Source organism: Zerene cesonia, chromosome 20, assembly GCF_012273895.1.
Source record: "Zerene cesonia ecotype Mississippi chromosome 20, Zerene_cesonia_1.1, whole genome shotgun sequence".
NCBI classification, from domain to species: domain Eukaryota; kingdom Metazoa; phylum Arthropoda; class Insecta; order Lepidoptera; family Pieridae; genus Zerene; species Zerene cesonia.
This window is the reverse complement of record NC_052121.1, coordinates 7,291,940-7,318,783: the sequence shown is the minus strand read 5'-3', so window position 1 is coordinate 7,318,783 and position 26,844 is coordinate 7,291,940. Positions and strand designations below refer to the sequence as shown.

The 26,844-nt window shown below is 32.4% G+C and overlaps 1 protein-coding gene across 1 annotated transcript in view; it reads right to left on the bottom strand.

Moving 5' to 3' along the window:
- The window catches only part of LOC119835311 (ras-related protein Rab-37), a 47,981-nt gene that overhangs the window by 16,659 nt on the left and 4,478 nt on the right, over nucleotides 1-26,844 (bottom strand). Inside the window, exons 2-3 of the mRNA XM_038360064.1 lie at nucleotides 20,104-20,262; nucleotides 18,755-18,865 (exon numbers count right to left, since the gene is read on the bottom strand). Coding sequence (XP_038215992.1) covers nucleotides 18,755-18,865; nucleotides 20,104-20,262 — 270 coding nt within the window. The remainder of the gene's footprint in view (nucleotides 1-18,754; nucleotides 18,866-20,103; nucleotides 20,263-26,844) is intronic.

Genomic DNA, 26,844 nt, shown 5'->3' with positions numbered 1-26,844 from the left:
AGCCCGTCAAAAGCAAGCATGAGATAAATCACGTTACTGAGTCTTACCTACGCGTTATAATTTAGTTATCGATGAAGGATCAATAAACCCTTTCCTTGATTTTGTTAATCTTGGTGACGTGACATTTCAGAGAAAACGATTTTATTATTAACAGGTGCGCTGAGCTGTCTTAAATCCTACTAATATTATAATTGCGAAAGTTTGTAAGGATGTGTGTGTCTCACGCAAAAACTACTGAACCGATTGCAATGAAATTTGGTACGTAGATAGCTGGACAACTGGAATAACATATAGGCCACTTTTTATACCGATATTTCTAGGCGATTTGGACTTAAGCGGGTGAAACCGCGGTGTGTAGCTAGTTTCTTATAAATGGACTGGGTAAAAGGGTTCAAATAATCTTGTAATTATTCAATTACAAGATAATTTGTACACGTTTGAATATGGTATCATTATTACACATTTAGTAATTTTTTCGATGTGGTTGTCAGCAAACTGGTGTCGGATTTATTTATTTTACAAAATGGACAAGGAACGCATAAATTAATTAGGCAACATTGTGACAGCTGTCTCAGGCGCCTGGTGTCAACCGAACTGTAAGAATTTAAATATATATCTAAAATAGAAGTAAAGGCAGTTTTACAACAGTACATCTTGAATGTATGACGAAACTAGCTGCGCCCCGTGGTTTCACCCGCGTAAGTCCGTATCCCGTAAGAATATCGGGATAAAAAGTGGCCTATATGCTATTCCAGTTGTCCACCTTTCTACGTACCAAATTTCATTGCAATCGGGTCAGTAGTTTTTTGCGTGAAAGAGCAACAAACACACACACATCCTTACAAACATTTATAATATTAGTAGGATATTTTAAAAAGAACGACAATGACCAGCACTTCATAACCTTAAGTACAATTTAGGGTTGTAACAACTTCGTTATTCATAAACGCTGATAATTATGAAGCCAATAAAGAATATATATTTGTATAGCTGAACCGTTCAATTTACAATATTCAAACATATATGAAATATTTATTTAATGCATATAATATGAACCAATTCCGTTTCCATAAGGGTTACCTCATCAGCATGAAAGCTGTCACGAACTCAATTTCAAATTGAAGTAAACACCGAAAGAGATGTCAGTTCATACAGCCCGTAGGTAGGAATCAAATATTCAAGGTACAATTATCTTCTGTCAAAGGTTTTTCGCGGCTATGAAATATGTAGTTTCTTGCAATATTATAGCACTTATTAAATCTTAGATCAAATATATATAAATTTAAATATGGTTCACAGACTGAACATATTAATTAAACTTGGGTAAATCTATACTTATATTAAAAATCTGAAAAGTTGTTTGTTAGTTTGAACGCGGTAATCTCGGGAAGTACTGATACGATTTAAAAAATTCTTTCATAGTTAGATAGCCCATTTATTGAGGAAGGCTATATACATATGTACCACGGGCGAAGCCGGGGCGGACCGCTAATATAAGATAAGTATACGATACAAGGTTGATTACTATAACTTAAACAAAATAGTGAAATAATTGCAACATATAATGAAGATAAGTGACAAATTCGATCTCTTACTCACAACTCATATTCATACTTGTTTTTACCTCAAAAAACGATTTTCAAATTCGTAGTCATGAAGGGATCAATTTAGATGGCAGAGCGTGTTTCAGGAAAATCGCTCAAAGGCGCAATTTTTCACAAGTTTTTTCATAACTGCTTTGTGCGTTTGACTGCTACGGCGGATATGTTTCACCTTTGAATGTGCGAGCCGAGCGCGATGGATTAAAGGCAGGTTGTTGTTTTATAATTTTTCGGTTTGAGAATACAGCCAACTGTAGCTAGCTGTTTTAAAGCGAAGTTTCGAATTAGCTACTGAGTGAGGAGACACTAATATAATAAAATGTGTAATAACAAAAACTATGGAGTCTGAACATTCGAAATTTAGGTATCATATTATGACCTCGGATTAGTTTATTAATAAAGCGTTCCTTTAACAAAAAATCCACAGCATTAATAGCACTATTTGTAATTTTTAGGATATAGTATCCTTTTTATATACTTGTTACCTAATATTTTATATGCGTTATGTTGTGTTTGTTAACTTTTACTCTGGCTGCCTAGAAAAAATCACTAATAATAATAAAAAGTGGACAAGCGATTGAACGGCCCAATAAGTTCCTCTTTTTATTTCTCTAAATAGTTGTAGGGTTTTCTGTGTAGTGTAAACTTTAACTGTATTGACGAATTCATATATCGATATAAAAATAAGCAACAAGATATCTAAATAGAAATAAGCAATTCTCTGTATTTCTGTTTATCCAGACGAAACAAATATCTTCAAGTGATACGCTTTAATAGATCCTTTATTACACAAGATTATAAGTTTCGTATTTTGCAAAGAAACAATAGGCATAAGAAACAAGTCTTAACAAAGGTACTAGCAGGGAACACTTTAACTTTCAAAGTAATCGAATTTTATCACAAACAGAAGTTATCAGCGAGGGTTTCCATTACACGCTCTCTGATTAAAGCGCTGTTCACTGTTCCTATATGTTAGTTCGCATGAGTCGCTCCGTTGAATACAGGTGTGATATATTTTTAGTTACAGGCTGGAGAGTATGTTTTTAGGTTTTTTATAGACAGTCCTGGATTAAGTTTGATTTTTTATGCTGATATTGACCTTATACAACTGTTAGTGCAGCTTTTTAGTTAAAAAGCAAGTGAAGATGAATTTTGCTTAGTTACGCGACGTACATATTTTAAACGATTTCATTAGATTTTTTTAACAGTTTTTATAGTATAATTGATTTATATAACGATAACGTTTTATTGTGTATTCCAAATATAAACACACTCAAGTGAAGATTACCAAGAGATATTAAACCTATTTTATATAGAATGAATGGTTGTAAAAATTATTAGATGCTCTACTACGTCCTTTAAAGCTTCTCGTTCACTGTTCCACTGGATTAGTTTACGTGAGTCGGTTCAGTGAATTTATGGGTTATTATGTACATATATACATTTGGAAATAAAAGCAAATATGTGTTTTTGCCTTTACAAGAAATCTTGTTGTGAGTTCCACTTTGATTAGAAATAAAATCAAAGCGAGATTTAAAAAAAATGTATCCGAACAAGATGGATAGAGTTGAAATATGGTATGTTATTTTTTGAGCTAGTGAGTCACTGCTCTTTATTGGAAAACGTTCTGTAAAAGAAACAACTTCATTATAATGGTTATATATAGATTTTTTGTATTTGAAACAATTCAGTTTCCATATAAATAATGCTATAAAAATTTATTAAAATAAAGCGTTGAAAAAAACGAATTAAAGGAAACTCATTAATCTAAATTTAACCGTTAACACGAGTTGAACGAATTTCACCACATTCTCTGTTGAAATGGAAATTGGGTCGAATCAATCGGCCCATTGAATATATGTAAAATTGCTTCTATAGGATTTTGATTTAGAATAGGTTCAATATAGATGTTACTATGTAAACCTCATTAACGTTAAAAATATCATATAATAAGTATTTCTTAATATCATAATAAGTATTTCTTAATATGGGACTGGCGTAGCTACCACTCCCGTCTATTTTCAAGCTAAATCTACTCTATCACCTTTTCTGGGTCTCGTACTATATCCTTATCCTATTTTCGAATTCAATGACTAGACAATACTTTGTCTAGAACAGTTCGTTAAAATGGCGAGTCCAATCCGAATAATTTCAAATAGAATTCACACGTAGCAAATCAACATTATTTATCGAATATTTGAATATTTCGATACCAATATCATCACTAGTACATTTTTCACTCGCATTTGAATTCAATAGTTAATACAAAAACTCTTATAGGAGCTTAAAATGCACTATTACGACGATATTAGACCCTGTTATTATGTTACGAATGTTCAAAATTAGTTCATTACCATTACTTTAGATAAATCAACATAATATTATAATAAATGTCTTCATTTGTGGTGTTAAAGGTACCAATTAATATGAAACTATCTAATTTTATGCTAACTTATGATAGCCCCAACATTTATACCACAATTTCTGTATAATGGTCTCCCTGACGTCGGAAGGGGCTTTGTTATCCCCTCACGTTTCGATGTAACGGGAACATAAAAGGTATCTATTTGTTCATTGTTTTTACTTCACACAATATATCGTTAGCAACATAGCTACATGATTAAAATCAACCGAACTTACCGGAAGGGTAACTCAATAAAGGGTTCGAATTACGTATTGGGGAAATGCTGTATGGAATTCGTGTAAAGCGAGCGTTGCGAAAATTGTTCTATCTGATAATAATAATCTATACTATTATTATAAAGTTGAAGAGTTTGTTTGTTGGCACGCAACTAATCTCAGGCACTAACGCACTAATCTCAGGAACTACTGGTCCGATTTGAAAAATCATTTCATTGTTTCATAGCCCATTTATTGAGCAAGGCTATAGGCTATATATGTACCACGGGCCAAGCCGGGGTGGACCGCAAATATTACAATGTGAGCATAAAAAAGGCTTTAAAGAAGTTCCTAAATTAAATATCAACTCTTATGTCAAGAAGCAACAACCACTGTTTCGCGTACAATTTTTTTATGAATAGATTTTGTACACTCTCTACATAGCAATTAATAACCAATGGTACTTCTCTACAGCACAACAGTTAACAGTTAGTAAAAACAGTTCTGAAATCTTGTAAGCGTCATTCCATATTCCCATTTACGTAGTCTATTTCAAAACCCAAATTCGTGAAACATTTCCTTTCATTATTACAAAACGGTTCTTAAATACGAAGAATTTCATATTCCTCCCAAAATATTTACTCAGACGTGTTTTTCATATTTTAATGAATTTTCACTTTGTACGATATGAAAACACCTTTCGGAATAACGTATTTACACAGGTCTATTACGGAATTTTGAGGGTACTGAGGAATCAGCAAACATATCGAGCAAACATCATCTTTGTGACATAAGAAGTTATTGAATACATCGAAGATCTAATCAGAATACACGTATTTCCTAAATATAAATAACCTTTAGATATAACAGAAGGTATATAAATATGATTTGAATTTTTACTGCAATGAAATTGTAGTGTGCCTTATTTTATTTACGATAAAAACACGCTATTTCTTTTTAATTTTTCCAAAACATGTAGGTAGTAGAAACTCTTTTTAACAAAATTAAACTCCGTATTGATAAAATAAGTAAATAAAGTATTTTCTTAACATAATAATCCGTAAAGAAGTCACTTCAGCAGACTTCGAGCCGAAGTATAAATATCTACACTTAATTGAATTGAAAAACTATGTTAATTGTCTTAACACAGTTTCTATCAATTAAATTAACATTAATTTCTATTTATAAACGGGGTCCTAACGTTCCTAACATAAAGAAAGTTAAACGTTAGAGTTAGTTAGTTGTATTTTGATACAGTCCAAAACAAAATGAATGTAATAAACAGTAGGTTTTGCTTTCTAAGATGTTCAGATTTACAATACCTTGTAAGTATGCTTGTGTTGTCTTTGATTATCAAAGAGATATCCACGATTTTACTTCCAAGAAATAAATAACATTAATACATAGTTTATTTCCTTTTATAATCACACAAAAGCATAAATCCATTTTGAAGATTTCCGACGTTCACAAAAAGAAACATAATCTACAAAGTAACTAGATCAAACGCAATCACTACCTAAATCTAGATTCAAGTAAATCAAAGTCATAGTCTATTATCCTGCTCAATACGGCTGTGTTCGTTGAGAAGATAATATATAATCCTCCATGATCGGCTTATAGCATTTGTAACATTACTAATATGTCATAGTATTGATCTCTGAAATATAACCAGTATTATTTTGAAAGGATTTTCTCGGCGGTTTTATATCATTTAATAATGAAAATAGACTATGTGACCTTTGTCTGTAAAATATCTTGAATGTTTTGTACAAAAATCTTAATTATATACGAACGGTTTAATGGGGACTATATGTTAATTTTTGATAAATAATCTATAGTTTCGTTTTACGTCAATATCTGTCTGTCTGTGGGATTGTAGCGCTCGAACGGATTGAATTGATTTGTTTTTTTTATTGACTGACTGTTTGTTTATGATGGTAGCTATAATTGGTTAATATCAGTCGAGCGGTGTCAGAGTTTTAGCTCTTTTCCAAAATGGGAAGCGCTTCACGCGTGTCAGTATTATATTATGTTTAATTATATTTTATTCTAATTTCAGACTTTCTCTCGGACTCAATTTTATGTTGACTTATTTAAACGTCCATATTTGTCATCAAAAGTTGAGCAATTTTAGTTTCTCGTATTTGTTTTCACTTGTATTTTGAATCGTATATGAAAAATACTGGATTAATGGAGTGAATGCGAGAGAATCCGCGCTGGTTATCTAGTTAGGTGCCTTGCTGTTTAAAATTATTATTAATAAATGTGGTTTTTAAATAGGAGTTTTGTGTCATAACTTGCTAGTACGGTCTCAAAAATTCTATTTTATTTTTATGCGTGTAAGTTATGACTTGATTGTACGCAAAATCAATATAATTTCATGAATTATGATACTTCTCTATGTAATAACGGTAAGATTTTGTTTCATGTATCATACAGTCAAACACAATAGTACCGAAGCAATTACACTCAGATTTTTGTCTTGTACGCAATTGACTCAACAAATGTATTTAATTACTCGCTATATTGTCTTACAAAGACCTTTCATTAGGGCCTATTAGCGAAAATCCCTAAATCCTGTATACGTGTATTGCCGTTGTTCTAAGAACAATACCGCTCATTGTCTTCAAGATTGCTACTTATAAATAATCACTGCTAGTGACAGCCATTCAAAGTAATGGGGGTAACTTTTAAAACGTATCGTTCGATATATTTCGGTACATCTTATGCTTTCATGATACACTGGTAATTAAAAATTTCTTTTTATTTGTCTTTTAAATAAAAAAAAAATGTTTTAAGAGAAGTTTTTACAGATATTTAAATATTCGAGGAAATTATAGCGAATCATAAAATAACTAGTTAAATTACAATTTTCATTATTGTTTACAACTTGAAAAATTTCTAAAAGGTTAGGATCCTGTTGAAATATTTCGCAATTGCGTCCTCATAGTTGCATAATTTTCATTTTCTATTGAGTGCATTAGATATTGTTTTATGTTTATTAGGTAACGGACTCAAAATAAGGGAGGCTAGTTCTCGTTACTTGCATTTGTTACAAAATGTTAAAATACCAATAAAAATACTGCTACAATTATTAAAATCTCCAATTTGTAGGATTGCCTAATATATGAAGCACTATATTAATTGCTATCTAAAAGATTCTACGAAACATAATCTTAATGATTAACAAAGATTGTAGTAGCGAAATTGTATATAACAGTATTTAATCATTGTTATCAAGAAAAGCTTTTTACATTTAATGTCTCAGAAGACAGCAATTCAGGTAGAGAGTTCCTTCGCGATTTTCACAGTAAATGTAAGAGCGAAGTTGCTTTGACCGAGTAATGGAATTTCAATTGAAAAGCATATAGATCGTTCATAATAATTCCACAACTGCTGATAGTTTTGAGTATTAATAAATGATACATATTTTTGACGGTAACGCATGAACGTCTGATGGGGTTGAATATATTTTGGATAGAAATTTCAAATTATAGTCTAGCGTATGCCACATAGGTTTATTATTAGGGTACTTATCAAACGAACCCACAGGTTGGAGCCAGTAACAACACCTATATTATTATTCTTAACGCTACACTTATTATCGGAGATAAAACGCCTTTTAAAGTCGTAACGCTTATTTTATAATCTAGAAAATGAAGGTTTATGATGATTATGATATAATTGCGTGTCTCATTGTTGAATTGGCCCCTAAGAAAGTTCTCGAAGTAATCTACAAACTCAATCCGCAATTATGACGTCGTCCGCAGGCAATTACTGTTCCAATAGCGTCTACTGGGGCGGAAACTGGCGGACCTTGACATGGTGTGGCTATAACAATGTGGTTTCATATTGCTTATTTGGTTAAGCGTTTATATGCGGGTGTGTTTGATACACCCAGCTCGCGATAGTATGGGTGGGCTATAAATCTAATATAACCAATAATTGTGAAATAAAAGTAAATTTTATAATTGTAAGATTGATGATGGATGGAATGTTTAAAAGTCTAAAAATTAACAAATAATACTAACTGTTTGAACTGGTTTACTTTCATGATCTCTATATTTAAAAATAAAACCCTATTTCCCTTCGTCATTACGTGTAAACTGCGTAACCAATTTCGCTAATTATATTTTAATTGTGTTCGTTATTGTAAGTAGAAAGATCTTATGAAATAAATTTTAATTAATCAACACGCGTTTACGTGAACCGTAATTTCGTATAGAAAATTCTAGGTTCCACAGTTCACATATTGGAATTACTCACTTGTGTGAGTGTTGCTCACAGATTCACACACACATTTGCAGATTTACGTTAGTGTCATTAAATTCTCGACAGTAAATATCGAATATTACAGCTTTAGAGTTGATGCATTTTAGTTCATAAAAGTGCCATAAATGTTATAGTTTTTATTACCTTACTAATAGGAATAGAATAGTGATAAAATCGCACTGAGAAACCGGTTTTATTAAATAATCTACACATTTCAAAACGTAATACGTTTTGAAATCTGCTCATTTTCAATTAATGAATTCAAATCAAGAAAATAAGAACTCGCATTGAAAATAATTACTCAAATGCGAATTATACAAAATCAACGGTATATAAATGACAATGAAAAATAAATAAAATCTATTACAACTGACCTAATGAAATTCTTTAATAAGCTAATTGACGTGACCGCCATTTATTAACTAACAAATCGAATAATCATATCATGTTATCTTCATTAAATAAATGATATATCTACTATCAGAGAGAACGTGGAATACAATAAGCTGATATTTATGAATCTCTTGATTGGCAGTCATTGAACATCGCCTGCTTTTATCATTTAATTTAATACTATTAACGAAGGAATTCTATTGTACGAATTATTTATTTTATTATACGAGAACAATGCTATTTAATTCTACGCTGCGTTTAAATATAAGTGAAAATATCAATAAAAAATGGGAGCGTTACAACAATAAACTGAATTTCAAAAACACTCAACATTTAAGGTGACAACGGGTCCGCCTATGGCAGGGCTCTTAAAACAGGGATATAAAAACTCGAGAATTTTCAGAGTGCGTTAAAAATAAGTACAGTCATTATTGTTTTATATTTACATCAAAACCAACTGTGCCGGTAACCCTACCTACTATAAATATAGGGTTTTCACCGTTTCAAATTGTATATATATTTCTGTAATATTGTAATTTACATGTGGTGGCTCGGTGGTGAGAACCATGGACTTCAAAATCGATAGGTCGGGGTTCGAGACCGGGCGAGCGTGCAGGAAATAAACTGATTTTTTCAATGTATCTGCACATGTGGATAACATAACCACTGCTTAAAACGGTGAAGGAAAACGTCGTGAAGAAACCGGCATGTCCGAAAATCAAAAGTTCGACGACATGTGATATCTGCCAACCCGCACTTGGCCAGTGTGGTGGATTATGGCCTGAACCCTCATAAGAGGCCTATGTCCCAGCAGTGGGCACATTAATATATGATTATGCAATTTACATTGCGTTGTGATAACTCACATATCTATTTACGACTAGCGGCTCACCCCGGTATAAGTCGTGGTACATTTTTATCTGCATAAGAACCGTCCTGGTGCCTTATCAAAAACGTTAAAAAAATTGCCATAATGTTCGTGCTGTTCTCGAGCTTTCCGCTTATCAACACATTTGGCGATATATTTTTATAATATTAGCTTCCCGCCCGCGGCTTCGCCCGTCTCCGTATTGTTCATACCTTTTAAACCTTCCTTGGATTATTCGGAATGCACCAAAACCATGATTATAAAAATCAGACCAGCCACTCTCAAGTTTTAGCGAGACTAACGAACAGCAATTGATTTTTATATATTAGAGATAGATTATTTATCTCTTAGATAAGATCGATAATAGTTATCATATTGAATTAAATTTAATCAACTGCCGGTATTGCTAGGTATGCCGGTAACTATTTGATAAAAAACCATCGTTTTATCACTATAACTACATAGTATGAAACAAAGTCGCTTTCTCTGTTCCCTATGTCGCTATGTATGGTTTAATCTGTAACACTACGCAACGGATTTTGACGGAGTTTTTTAAAGATCATTCTTCAAAAAACTCCGTCTAATTCCATTTCAAGAGGAATGTTTAAATGATAACATCTATTAATCTACTCCGAATTAACGCATACGAAGCCGTATTTATATTTTGTAAACATTGCGATAAATGAGTACTCGTATTATGTCATTAACAGTTTAAACAGAAAGCAATTACAAAATCGTGTACGAAATATATTATTTACATTATAAATGAGATGCAATTTTAATATTCATCAGCTTGAAAGCCCGTTATTTAAGTTTTACTTCAATATGACACAGAATGTAATTATGATTTCAACAACAGCTGAATTATGAATAAATCGCGGCTGATATCATAACTAATTGAAATCTGATTGAATTTGATGTAATACTTTGATGCTTCATTTCTATTCTTTCTAATACTTTTGAATATTTGAACGGATTTCTGGATTTCTATCTTTCTCATATATAAAAATGAATTGCTGTTCGTTAGTTTGGCTATAACTCGAGAATGGCTGGTCTGATTGTTATAATTATGGTCGTTGTGCATTCTGGATAGTCCAGGGAAGATTTAAAAGAACAATACACAGGCGGGCAAAGCCGCGGGCGGGAAACTAGTTAAATAAAAAATTGATTATCAATCTAGTTTAGTTTTGTGACCGACAGTTTGATTTCGTATATGATATCATATATATCTCTTATGTATAAAAAAGGTCACCTATGTCTCTGAAGAGTAAGTTTAATCCCCACTAATATTAGGAATGCGAAAGTAACCCTGTCTGTCTGTCTGTTACGCTTTCACGCCTAAACCACTGAACCGATTTTGATGAGATTTGGCATGAAGATAGAACTGACCATGGGGAAGGACATGGGATAGTTTTTATCGCGAAAAAAGGGTAGAAAGGGTTGAAATAGGGGATGAAAGCGATATAACCGAATTCCTTGCGGGTGAAACCGCGGGCGGAAAACTAGTTATTTATAATGGGACCAAATGACAAAAGTTTCTGAACAGACACAAAAATAATCACGTCAATTAGTTGAAAACACAGAGTTATCGAGCAATAAATCTACAATATATATATACAATATTTCATACAATTTTTAATCTATATACTGTACTTATTATATAAATGTGTACTTCCTTTTTTTAACCGTTTTATTTTTTCGTATTGTGTTTCGTCCCTGCTCTAAGGGTTGCCTGGCATAGGTCGCCGCAGACGATAAGACCGCCATTTGTACAATTTGTTTATTTTTTTGTGTTACAATAACGTATTGAAATAAATAATATAATAAATGCGAAAGTTTGTGAGGGTTGTACGTTTGTAAGTCTTTCACGCGAAATCCACTGTACGGATTTTAATTATACATCGCATTGATGTAGCTTATGTACCAGAATAACACATGAGCTACAAAAATACTTGCTTTTGCAGGCGGGTTCGTGCGCTGTCGAAACCGAGCGATACATCTAGTAGATAATAATTATATCGCGATGGTTGCAATTTCTATATATGTAGGAACTAGCTGCGCCCCGCGGTTTCACCCGCGTAAGTCCGTATCCCGTAGGAGTATCGAAATAAAAAGTTGCCTATATGTTATCCCAGTTGTTCAGCTATCTACGTACTAAATTTCATTGCAATTGGTTCAGTAGATTTTGCGTGAAAGAGCAACAAACGCACACACATCCTTACAAACTTTCGCCTTTATAATATTAGTAGGAAGTAGGATTATAACTTGTTCAGCAGTTTCAGATTAAAGAGTTTGTGGAATATGTTTTTTTACAAATACAAGAAAGAGGGTAAATTCTCTAAAACGATGTTACATGTAAGTTAATAAATAGTATATTGGTTATTTTTAGTGACATTTCTCACTTAACTACCAAACTACCATATTCCCTCGTCCCCTCTTGCAACAGATGTTTTTCACATCTATTTCTCTAATCGATTGGTCTTTAAGACAATTAGGTGAGCTCTCTACGCCCTCTCAGATGAAGATTTTGTTCGTCGCCGGGGAAGCAAGCAAAGATAACTTGATTTTTTTCTGTATTCGACCTTCTATAGAACTGTTGAACGTCAAACATTACAAGTAATTTTAAAATGAAATGAGACTGATCGCTACTTATCTTTACAAATACACTGACACCCATTTTATTGAATGAATAAAACCCATTTGACACACCGCACGTATAAGTAATCTTTACCTTTCAAACTAAAATCAATTAATATAGCCTACTAGCTACGCCCCGCGGTTTCACCCGCGTAAATCCGTATCCCGTTTTAATATCGGTATAAAAAGTTGCCTATATGTCATTACAGTTGTCTAGCTGTCTGTGCAATAAACGCACACACATGCTTACAAACTTTCGCATTTATAATATTAGTAGAATTTTAAATTTTCTGCACATAGAAACTACGCAATCGTGAGGATCATTAGCAAATAAAATGACAGGTACAACTAAATATCCTTTTGTACATTCAAATATGTATCTAATTAATTAACAATTGGCTCATTGATATTAGGTACTTAATACCTATTCAGCGTACGCTGTGAAATCGGTACATCAAATAATTGTGTAATACGTCATACATTAAATAATTATGTAATAGGTCATATATTAACAAATGTAGACTAATATAAAGCTGAAGAAGTTGTTTGTTTTAACGCACTAATCTCAAGAACTGCTGGTCTGATATGAAATTATATTTCATTGTTAGATAGCCCATTTATTGAGGAAGGCTATAAGCTTTATATGTACCACGGGCAAAGCCGGGGCGGACCACTAGAAGATAGATAAATCGGTGACAGCGAGGCGATTGCCATTATGTCCGGGCCGAAATCAGGAGCGCTGCTAGTAGGAATTTAATAGACATATCAGAAATATTTTTCCATATTTCTTCCTGTTATTTATAAACTCGGAATCCATGAGCTTTGCTAGGTGCTTATTTATTAAGCTCCGACTCAAAAAGAGAGGTTTTATAAGTTTGACGCAGGTTTTATAAGTTTGTGGCATTATAGCTTGCGAGCGGAAGCGTTTAAAATTTAGCTTTTGGTGACTTATGTGCGAGTGTTATTAGACATGTTTGATGAAAATCGTTTGAGCCGCTTGAAAAATTTCAGATGACTTTCTCAACTTTCTCTATATAAGGGCTTAACAAGTAAAATATGAAATTTCAAATACAAGATGGCCGATATCACAAAATGAGGTGTTTTAAATTGAAATTCAATTAATAAAAAAAAAACAATAGCAGACGTGGGACTGCCGATAGAAGTGAAAACGGAACTATTAAGTTGAGAGTAATTAAAAGTATATGCAAAAACTATATGAAATTTTTTATGTTTTATTTATTAGTTACATATGATGGGTTAAACAAATCATGAACAAAATATAAATACAAAGTGGTTGAAAAAATTATCATTAGCATGTCGGTGACGCGAACCGAGGATTTTTCCTACCAAAGAGATTCGAGATTCCCTCTACCAAAACGCTCAACGCGCCTAAAGAAGTTTTCACTTCAAAAATAATAAGATTTCCAATATCTTCACGAGATCAACTCAAAAACCAAAAACCAGCCTATTAACAGCGTATTAACAATCAAACGATGGAACAAAAAAATAATAAATCAGTTACTAATGTTTCTTCACTAGTTAAAATACTGCGCTTAATCGCTGAGCTGCAGGGCCGAGGGCCTGCCCCTGCATTTACCACATTTTATTACTCCAATTACGATCATGTAACCGCTCGAACGCGGCACTTATCAGCGGAATATATATTTACTGTCATGTCGTTTGGAGTGTCACGTGTGTTTAATAGAATCAGGACATTAGCGGCGGAGTGAGCGTAAAACACGTTTGTATGTACAATGCATTGTTTCTAAGTGATTTTTAAAAAAGGAGTTTATCAATTCAACTTTATCTTAATGTTTGTTACCTCATAACTTTTTGAAGGGTGAGCCGATTTAGACGTATTTTTATTTCTAAACTGATGCCTCCCGTGTGGTTCCATTTAATTGGTCGAGTTCTGACAATATGAAAACGGTAAAGTTTTTGACAAAAACAATAATTAGATTTGTTTTTTATAAATCACTGTACGCACAACACAAGCTAAATTTTCATCCGTGCCACCTGGACAGCACTTCCAATCCGTTTCGATTATTCAATACAAATAAGAAGAAGGAATACATTCAAATTCACCATTGCCTTACTATAGGAGCCTGCTTTATATTAAAAAAATATTTAAATCACGTAGGTATGTGCTATTATTATTGTATAAATGTAGAGTGACTTGTTTATTCTTAATAGACACTAAAGAGGTAATTAATTATCTATTATGATTTCGTTATCTGAATTCTCCACACGAAATTAAAACAAGGCTGGATATATCATTAGTTTTCTAACAGCATAGGTATTATAGTTTAGTAACGAAGTTGTAAATTTAATTGAAAATCAATCTAATGTTTAGATAGTGTAATTAATGAAGCAAGCTTTCAAATTCAAATTACCTTATAAATATGGCTCATTTTTTTCAGCCTTTTATAATCTTAAGCCGCATCAAAGAACAAAAGGAAAAGCGATCCATCTAATTACGATATAATCAACGAAATTGCTAACTGTCCAAATTATGTATTAATCGTTTTAAGCTCCCAAGTTGTCCAAATTGTATGCATGAATCATTATAAATTTAATTTGATACTTTTTGTAGTACAAGATTATTTGTTTTGTGTTCTTATTGATGCATTGCTTCAAAAATAATAATTGAAAAGTAATAGTTTAAAAGAAGATAAAATTACTACTTTTCAATTATTAAGAATTAAGAAGTATAGCAGTGTTAATTATAAAGTAAATTTTATTTATTCATAATAAATTTAATTTTTCAATTTTGTATTAAAATACGCTAAGATAAACACGTAATGAAATCAAACACCTTCCAACTGGCCAGATATAAAAAAAAAAACAAAAAACGTTCCGACAGTTCCGTCACTTTCAAATTGCGAACTTTCGATTCCCGCGCTTTGATAGCTCCCGTGGGAGAGCGTCAACGCGCCCTCTCGTCCTATCGCAACTGGTCGTAAATCCTAGACCGCTCCTGTGTCCCGACTAGGGATGCCTCCCCGGCCTCTCCCCGAACCTCCGAACCTCCCGCGTCGCTCGGGTAACGGCATTGAGCTAGCTACGAGCTCGGATGATACAAATTGGATGCGGTTTGCGTCTGACTAATTACAGGAAAATATGCTACAGTTATTTGCAAACACGAGTTAGCAGATTTGAAGTTAATATTCATATAATGATAATTGATTTTGAGATCTTCGACTAGAAACGACAGTTTAATTAAAAACCATAGATAAAAAGATTTTTAATTGACAACATTGCTAGATTGTGCTATTTATTATTTATGATTTTGATACGCGACATATTATATTAAAATAAAAACATGCAGAAATGATGTTTTTTCATTATTTTTTAAAATAGGAAACATTAATTATGATTATTTATATTTGCTTCATCTTTGGAGACTTACAAAGCGTTCATTATATTTAATGTCTTAAATAGGTCCTATTACCACTTAATTTATTTTTCTCTCGCTTCGGCATTAACATTATCCTCCAACTTAAAAAACTATATCCAGTTAATTACATATACATACATATAAAATTTATATAATTTTGAGATAATTTTATGTATATATTCGGATACAATATTTTTCAACTTTAAAGATAAATTGATATTCCTACAAATCATCTATTCCTTTCCATACATTTAAAATTGCGTCAATGTATTATGTAAGGAAAATGTGAAAATATTTTTACATTTTTCAATTAACTTGTCACAGGGAAAAGTGATTTTTTGTACCGACAGTGTTGAATACGCTTCAATAGTTTTAATTCATGAACGGAAAGGTTTCGCAAAAACGTCAAATCTCAAAATTGCTATAGGAATTTGAACAATGGCGTCCCTCAGGAACTTACGATATTATTTCGTTTTTGCTTTGTGCTATTCGTATCGGGTTAGCAGAAAATATTAAATACCCAATGGCTTTGCATTTTTAAATGAAGCGGAGAAAGTCAGACAAGTCGTTTAAAAATAATGATGTGGAACTTTCAACAAAATTTACCTTATGTTTGATTCGAGACATGCATTTTCGTGATTTATCAAATGACTTGTTTTTCTACTAAAAGGAACAGAACGCAGTGATTTTATGGTATGGCTAGCTGGACCCTCAAACGTTGTTTTGTCTTACTCTTATTTCAGGATATGAAAAAATAGATGTTGGCCGTTTTTCAGACCTACCCGATATGCACACAAAATTTCATGAGAATCGATACCACCGTTTCGGACTAGAATAGTAACTAACATTATGAAACGAGATATTTATATATACATAGAGATTCATGTGGTGATAATTAGGAGGCTGGAGATAGAATATAGAAAGAATGTGATTTTTTACCGGTGAAATATCTTATTCGCATTGCTTTGCTTACGCGTGCGAAGCCGCGGGCGAAAAGCTAGTGCATCATAACCAAGGCATTATAAAATATTATACAAAGCGATTTATCATAAATTAACCACAGATAAATAATATGCAAATACATTTGTCATTTTCATAATGCTTTTTGCAGCGCGGATTATTTTCATTATAATTAAGCGGCTTTAAGCGATCCAGCGTAACCTTAACTCTGGTTTCAATTAGAATCCTGTTTAGCAATATTACTGTTAAGTCTTTATTGTATTTTATTGAATAAAAGCAATAATTTTACTTATAACATATTTCAAGGCAAGAAAGGGTTAATCTTTTATTATAATCTTGGTTATTTCAAAAAATCCTTATTAAATTCATAAATAAACAGTTTTTGTATACCGTAAAATTTTAGTATTCGTTTAGAGTTTAGACTAACCTAATAATATAAAGTCGAAGAGCTCGAATATCAGCCGATTTTAAAAATTCATCGTTCTATGTATCTACAACGGGCGAAGCCGGTGCAGGTATCTTCAGTCACAGATTTTACCTTATATTAAAGTAACCTCATAGTGAAGTAGGAATATCGAGATAAAAAGCTGCCAATGTGTTATTGCAGTTTTCCAGCTATCTACGTACCAAATTTCATTGCAATCTGTTCAGAAGTTTTTGCGTGAAGAATAACTAACATACACATACACATCCGCACAAACTATCGCATTTATAATATTAGTAGGATGTAAATCATAGCTCAAGTTTAGCCAGTATGTAGTGCATATCATACAAGTATCTATATTATCTCTCCCTGCGTAATAACGATGTTCTTACCCACCAATATCTTTATAAAAGTCATGCTTAATAAACTTCTTAGTATTTACAAATACACTTTAATTGTAAAACTCAAGTCGGCGCGCGTCATGAGTTATAAATAAAACTCCAAAGTACGAGTTTTGCGTTGTTAATTTTTCGCCCTCAGGCAAAGTTGGGGATATTTATTAAGAAACTCTTTTACCTTACTATGTTGCTCTAAAGTTTATTAATAAAAATATTAATATAACAGGGATATTTATAAAACGGCACAGCGTTGTAATTAAGTGTTGGCAATAATGTCTACCGTTACTCGTTCTATTTATTTATAATTCATTATTGTACAAGCTAAAACAAAGCAATTGTTTCACTAAAAACAATATTACGAAAAGACATCGTCGGTACAACAGACGGCATTATCAGAAATCTCTTCCAACAATCGACTAAGTCTTAATGTCTCTTATATTTTCTTTTACCATTATTAATGCTAGTATTTTCTGTTTCTGTTTCTTGTGTTTGATTTTACGCGAGTGTTATACATTTAGATATAAAAGACTTTTTAACGGATTTTAAACGCGATTTTTCATTATGTTATTAACCCGACGTTTCGAACACTAGGTACAGCGAGCGTGGTCACGGGGAGACTCTCAGTGTCAGTTTAAAATCCGTTAAAAGGTCTTTAATTTCTATATTATTAATACTCATAAGAGGCCGACAATATTCAAGTGATAAAATTAGAAAGATATGCGATCCTCGCTAAAGAAAGAAATATGCCCGCTGTTTGATAAGACACATATGGCCCAACAACTTTCTCATATAAAAAGTTAAATAACACAGGCAGACCTTTCTCTCGTACGTAATTGAGAGATCTGAACAAATGAGATGAATATCTATAATTAAACTGAACCACTATATGATAACATACCTTCAAACATATTAAAAATAAATGTATATAAAGAAGATAAATATGAATTAGAGTATTCCGAATTATTGTCATTATCTAATGGACAGAATCCATTGTAGCTTTTCAAACCTAAATTGAAATGGTTTTTTCATATCACATTGTTCCTCAAACAATTTGTTATGAAAATAACTCCCCCAACTCCCCTAAAGTTCTTGCAATTAAAAACCTTAATATATAACGTTTACTAACTTTATAAACGACATTTTTATATAATACTGATGTTACTAGAAGAAAGGCATTTCACTTACCGTAAATCCAATACCCACGGTAGCGGAGAAATTCCCAGGTTGAAACTTGCCGGTCTCGAATTGTACTAATAACGATGTCTTGCCCACTCCACTGTCTCCCAACAATATTGTCTGCGAAGCATTCAAAGGCTTATTACTTTCTAACTTAATGAGGAATCTGCATTGGACTTTATTAAACTGACCTATCGATTTGCTGATTGCTTGAATTATATTTCTGTTTTTGATTAATTTGGGAAAGTTGAAATAGCTGTGGTGTTTTAGACAAAAGACCTAAATTTAAGTCTGTCTCTGCTCTCTCATTAATAACATATTTTAATAACTTTGTTGTATGAAATTCGTTTACATGAAGAAATGAGTTTGTATTTTACGTCAGTACTTGAGCATTAGTCACACGCAAATCCAAGAGCTGAATATGAATTACAACAGGAGTGAATACTTAGACCTTATCGAGATTACTTTTTTCTAAATCTTCAAGGGTCTGAGTTAATGTGGTTCAACGGCTCTTGAAATAAGGTTTACGAACATTTATTCGCTTCTAGATTTCTTCATGAATAATAATCAAGATTTTTGCGTAATATCGTAAAGGGACCATTTTTTGCGATATTTTATCCCATGCCTGATTGAATTTTATTTTCCCCATTTAGTATGGCGAAAACAATTTAAGTAGGAGACTTTACTGTTTGTATAATAACAAGTGGGAGGTGTAAATAGATAAATAAATCTTGTATTGCGTTGGAAAGTCATTAGCACTTTTTTAATTTTTATCAATCAAAACTCAAACCTTGGATCTAATAATGAATAAGCTGAAGGCGGTCATTATTACACTATTTGTATAAAGTAGCAGTTATTTAATGAAAAGATCATTCCTCATTTCTCTGATACCTGTTCACGATAATTAGGTGAAGGTAGGATTACAGGAAAATAATCGATGGAAGAATATCGGTAAATGAATTTACCTTGTAAATACTAATCTCTGCTCTTTTATTTCGGGCAATTAAGCGTTTCTTGACTGGCAAATTCTTTGCAAAATTATCATTTTATTAATTTATATGTAAGTCATCTTATTTCCATGTTACTAGGCTACCATCAGAAATAAAGAACTCTCGTATTTCTTAAGGCTTTAGTGGGGTATACTATTGTTATACACAAAGCTTATAAAACAGAATATTTTGTTTGGTTGCACGCCACATCTCAGGAACACAATCTCGAATTGAAATAATTATTTTCGTGTTGGATATTACATTATTCAAATGATCATGCTACGTCCATTAGGAGAAACACAATATAAAATGTTGTAAAAGTATAAAGAGACTAAGTTGGGTGAATCAGCTAGTTTAAAATTTTAATACCTTATGTATAGGAATATCATCGTCGATCAGAGTACGGGCAGGTGACTCCATAGGCCGGTAGTCCCGGTAGCCAGTGGGTGAGGGCGTGGTCCGCTGCGCCGGCGCACGAAGCTCATCTTCAAATACGTCGTCAGACATACTGTCGTCTGTACCCATGTGCTGTACATATAGATTTAAAATTAAAAATATAATTTTTCTGAAAGTTTTCTTTGTCCGAATGGTTAGTATATTATAGTTACTTATTACTGAAATATTGAAGTCTTGGCTTGAATATTTACTGCGACTGTGACTTAGGTTTGATTAAACTGCTATCAAATCGCATATTTGGGAATTAAGAATTTGATTTCGTACACTATAAATTTTTCAAAATATTTATTTAACCGATCTATGGTCTGTGTTCTCCCCATAAAAATAAAGTGTTCTCTCTCCTAACTATCCCCGCATAAATATCATAATACCGCTGCGTTACGACGTGAAAGAGGGAGAAACAAACGAACACTTTCGCATTTTTAATATTAGTAATTCGTGTATACTTGCAAACCTTTAAAAAATTCTAATCTCAAAATCAATCGGTTTTTTAACTTCATAGAAAGTTCAAAATTGGTTATCCCAATGATTGAAGATTTTAAAAATATTCTCAGCGTCCAACCAAATAAATTTACAATTCAAATATAAAATATTAACTTTCTTCTCAGAATTTTGTAAATATTCTTCATTTACATGAGTTTCAACTTTGATAGCAAAAATAAAATAAATTTAAACTCTAGGACCAATCTAGTATCTACCTTCTCAAGTCTAGTGCAAAATCTTTTATGATTATATTATCTACTGCGTACAAAGTTACGAGAATGAGTTGTTATACATTATATATAGCATGCAATGAATAGATTATATTCTACAGTATCAGTTTTATATTATTTTTTGTGTTTGTTTGAACGCTAATCTCAGAAACTATTCAACCAATTTTTTTTCACTAGTGGCTATACGCAATCCTTGAGGACTATATATATCACGGACAGAGCCAGGGTGGAATGCTACTTACATATATTGTGATAGACTTTTGTGATAGATTGTTAAACCTAAAACTGTACCAAAAACTTAGCAACTAGAAGGTGTCGAGTCACAGTACAGAAATATAATTTACAAACGATAAATCCAGATAACAAACAATCACCCATCATCGCAGTGTTGCTTGGTAGCGGTCAGATTGTTTACTTTTAATTATCTCGTCTCGTTGACTATAGATGATTTGTATAAGTACAAAATCTAATTTAAATTCTGACTTGACATCTGTTGAGCTAAATTGTTTGAAGATCTGAATAAACGGTGAACGACACTTTGAAGGATGCTATCGCAATCGGGTTTATTGCTAGAAGTTTATCATCAGCAGATAAACTCTTTATTGTGGTTTAAATATAAACCATAAAAATCAATAGCAACTCAAAGACATTTATTTAAAAAGTAAAATTATGATGCTACGCAAAAACTTGCAAAATAATGTGTGTATGTCTAAACTCTAAACAATACTATATACAGACTCTGTTAGTCTGTATACGTCGGTTTGTAGTGACGTTTTAAAGAAACGATTTCAACCGATGACAACTTTTCTAGTAAGTCTCTGAATATTTGAAGTATTATATGTTTTGTAGTTGTATAAAAATATAGTGTACCTACAACATTCACGGCACGTTAGATTAAGGTACATTAAATAGGTGTTATAGGTTAATAGGAGCTGAGTTACGCCTAATATAGTGTTATGATATCTGTGGTTAAGCTATCTTACTGCCTAATGGTTAATTGACTGTTTATTGATTCTTAAGAGCATTGAAGTCAGGTGGATTTATTTACTGTAGCAATTCCGAGAAGAAGAAAATAGATTTTTTTTTCTATTACAGCGCAGTTTTTAATAGATATTTAGTTATTTTGAAACGAAATGAAGCCATTATTAAAATAGCGATATAATATTTGAATCTGAAATAAAAAAAGGTGTATCTCTCAACTCTTATTTTAAACGCTCTTTGAAGCCTGTCTGAGATCTGAAGTGACTTTACTTAATTGTTTGCTCTGGATCCAGTTTCTTTTCGATTTGAATATTTAATTTTAGACAGGGTTATTCCAACTATACTTAACATAGTTCAACCACTGGCTAATGACAGAAAAATCAATCGTTTGAACGCTAACTCGTCGTGCTAAGATTGGACTTTGTATAATAAAAAATCGTAGGTGTGGAATTTAAATACAAGCTTGTTTCAAAAATATAGGTAAGTAATGATAAGTTTTTGTACTACATTTCCACCATGCTTTACCCGCGAAGTAAAAGGAAGTCCCATGATAATATGCGGTTAAAAGTGAATGTTCCCCCAGTGCCCGATTCCAATATATGCAATGCCAACGAAAACAAAAGCGCAGTTATATAAACTCGCGTAGGGTTCATAAAAGTCTGTTTTACGGCTCTGGACAATAGATTGACGGTCTGCACTGCACTGCATAATTAATTGCACTGTTGCTTCGCGTTCCCTGCTTAACTCAATATGCTAATAATTTTTCTATAATTTAATCAAGCGAACCACCAGCTATATAAAAATAGTAGACGCATTTTATGAGGAGAGCTGGATTGAATAATAATCAAGTTTGTTATACAATACACGGGCTTATGCCGTCATCAAGTCCATCAGCCCGTGTGGAACATCAAAGGCATGTCTGGCCCATGATATTAAACGAGGGCAAATAATTTGCGACACGGTTTAATATTCACTTCAATGGAAACTCGCGCTTATGTGTACAGCCGCACGAGTGAATGTGGCACGTGCAGCTCACATCTATATTCCGCAGCTATTGTATTGATGTAAATCCATCGGTTATGAATTGATGCATCCATCGCCGTAAACACGTTTGTTTTATTATTATTTCATGCATACACCGCATAACTATTTGTTTTTTATCGCATGCTATTATTGGTTATTTAAAATAATTATAGAATGCGATGTTAATTATTTTTTTCATACTACGGAACTATGAACGTATTACAACTCAGGGTCCTTATTAACGAATTACTTATTGATCGGAGAGGTGATTATTGCAAATTGTGATTGAATTACAAATAAATGTCTCATACATATTATAATATTAAGCAAATGTATCGATTGTATTCTGAAAACTCTGTTGTGAATATGGCCCATGAAATGTCAATTTTTGTCGTGTTTATGTTACCAGCTGTAGAGTGAAAGGGTACTGGTTTCGTCTGAATTTTTTTAACTTTTTAAAAGTATTTTCTATAAATTAAATAATATACATACCTTCTAAATAACTTAATTTCACGTTATATATATAATTCTGCTTTAAATAATGTCAAACTCTTTAGGGTTTTACGTTTTGAAATGAACATCGCCAAAGACAATAGAACATGAACGTACGGAGATATTAGTTTTAAACTTAACTACATACAAATATATATAAATAGATAAAAACAGTTTTTTTTACATTACATGATGAAACAAAGGTATCTAACGATATTAATACTACTCTAGCTACAGGTAGGTCTCATAATCTGTGCAAATCTTACTTAAGCTTTAATAAGATTATTTTTATAACATTTTTCCAAAATGAAAACTTCGCTGAAAAATGTTTAACCCTTGAACATATTTTTCAATTATGTCCTTTCTATAGAGACATTCTAATTCTATTTGATATTGAACAAAATTTATGTTTTTGTGGTGGACTAAAATTACTAATTAGCTTAAACCAACTAAATCCTGTTAAATAGAAATTTAAGCAAACATTATTTTATAGAAATAGGCATCTCAAAAACAGAACACAGTGACGGTCGCACCATCCAGTAGAGATATTTGAACATTGATATTTTTTACGAATATCCTTGAGTCAAAAAACTTTTCATTTTATGAAACGCAGTACGAGCTTTTAGTATGAAATTTGGCAAAAAACACTAAAATCGGAATAGTTTATTAAACACGAAGTTAAAAAGTGCAAAATACATAATCTTATATTCACCCAGAAGTTTCTGGAACGCTCCTAGGCCCCTAGTAACGTTCTGTTAATACGTTAAATATAAAACTTTTTAGGAGTTCAGTTAGGAGTTAGTAATTACTTTGTATGGTACATTACGTACAAAATGTGATAAATGATACGAATATCATATTAATAAAGTCGTATTTACGTTGTCTTTGAATCAACTGCTCCAAATAAAATTAATATAAGCAACACGAGAAACAATCACTACCCGACATTTAATATTTATTGTTCGAGATAAATCATGACAAAATGTCACAAAACACCCTTAACCGCAATAATTAACGTATTTACATATAAACTAGGATGTGAGAAATGTTCGTTTATTGTATAAATTAAGGTAAACATATAAATCTTACGAAGATTCATTAGAATAGACACCAAACACAAAGAGACTGCTCAAACTAGCGTTATTATTATTTCGGTTATTACACATTATTTTGTCTTGCTTGTCGGTGATATTTGCTTGTTCTCTAATGCATATTTCTATATACAATATATCATCATCATCATCATCATCATCAGCCCATATATGTTCCCACTGCTGGGACTCAGGCCTCCTATGAGGGTTCAGGCCATAATCCACCACGCTGGCCAAGTGCGGGTTGGCAGATGTCACATGCCGTCGAACTTTTAATTCTTGGACATGCCGGTTTCCTCACGATGTTTTCCTTCACCGTTGAAGCAGTGGTGATGTTATCTACATGCGCAGATAAATTGAAAAATCAATTTATTTCCTGCGCGCTCGCCCGGTCTCGAACCCCGACTTATCGATTTTGAAGTCCGAAGACCTCACCACTGAGCCACCACTGCTTATACAATATATGATATTATCAAATTACGAAGGTAGGCTTGTAATCGTCACTTAATGCAGACGTGACTGTTTTATGCTCATTATGGTCTATGGAAAATTTGCATTAAAGAAAATCAAAACATGTTATCGATGGGGAAAATTTATTAAAAAGGAGGGCGGATCGGGGCCCGGTTAATAAAATCAATATATTAATGCGCTGCTGTTTGACGGGAAGTCCTGTTTATCGCCATTTCTTGTTTATTGAATACTAGCTGCGCCCCGCGGTTTCACCCGCGTAAGTCCGTATCCCGTAGGAATATCGGGATAAAAAGTTGCCTGTATGTTATTCTAGTTGTCCAGCTTTCTACGTAACAAATTTCATTGCAATCGGTTCAGTAGTTTTTGCGTGAAAGAGCAACAAACATCCTTACATACTTTCGCATTTATAATTTTAGTAGGATATTGTAATAATACAGTTAGCTAATTATTTTTCTTGTTTTATTTATTTTTTCTTTTACCATTTTATTATTACGAAAATTATTTCTGAGTATGAATGATTGATCGTTTAGTGTTCTTGTTGGACACCATTGCCCCTAAAAAGATTCTTTTAAAAAATATACACAAAAAACATAGAATAAATAAAAAACACAGTGGAACAAGAAAACTCCTTTTTTAAAGTCGGTTGAAAACAGTGGCGATGTTAAACGCAAATGCTTTAGGTGTCCCATTTCACTATCGCGATCTTATTCTGCACACGATATCCGTCCCATCCCCAAATATGGGGTACGTGGGGCTTATCTTATATAAATTTATTAGGGTTGTCACTAGTTGCGGTAATACGGCAACATTTTATTCGTTTATATTAGGTATATGTTAGGTTCACTTTATACACATAAATTCACACGAAAGCAGGAGTTATAAAATTGACTCTTTCTTCTTGTATTTTTCAATAAAATGTAATAAAAATTTGACCATTTTTTCTATTTGGTTGTCTCAATGTGGTATATCATATTATAAGAAATCGTCTCACTTCCAATCAATACGCATCAAAACTCATATTAATCCAGCAAAAACGAACAAACGTAGAGGTGCACTGTATCTTTACTTGTATAATAATTGCAAAAGGGTGTTTGTTTGTCTTACTCTCACGTTGTAATGGACTGATTTAATAATATGATGTTTGTGTCTTACGCTCGGAAGCTGAGGTTAGGTTAAGAGGTGAATAACAGTATTAATTTTCGTATCACTAGATTTAGTGAAAATTATAATTACTTAAGCAAATGAAACTTAATTTAATAAACGATATTCAAACTTTTATTATGAACACAAAACATTTATGATTTCTAAGAAAAATAAATTTAAAAGTAAATCGGTGACAGCCCTACAAGAAGCCGACCCTTTCTATTGTTACGTGGACATGTCACGGTTCGTAATTATACGATGTATTGTGTATATTCCAGAGTACATAATACAATATTTTCATTCCAATTATTTTTTATGCTTTTATAAACATAATGGAAAAATAATTTCGCAATTACGCTAAGAGTACTGTTTGCCTTATAACATCAAACATTTCTTTGGAAACAATTATTTCTATTTTCTGTTTACATCTTATTGCGTATCATCCATCCATATTAATCTTATGATATGAACAACAAGACATTTCGCTACCTGAAATTGACAGAACTAGACTGAATTGAAATGGGACGACATGTCAGGCAGCAGCTTTCAAATAAAAAAAAGAATCATAAAAATGAGCTCATAGTAAAAAGTTATGGGATCACAAACACTATTAATATATATTATTAATAATTATCATCGAATATAAAAAAATATGTGTACATGTGTGGCATTAAGTAGCTTCCGAATGGATGATTTGAATTGGTTGTGGTTTTTTTTATTTTAGAAAGTCCTTTTTAAGT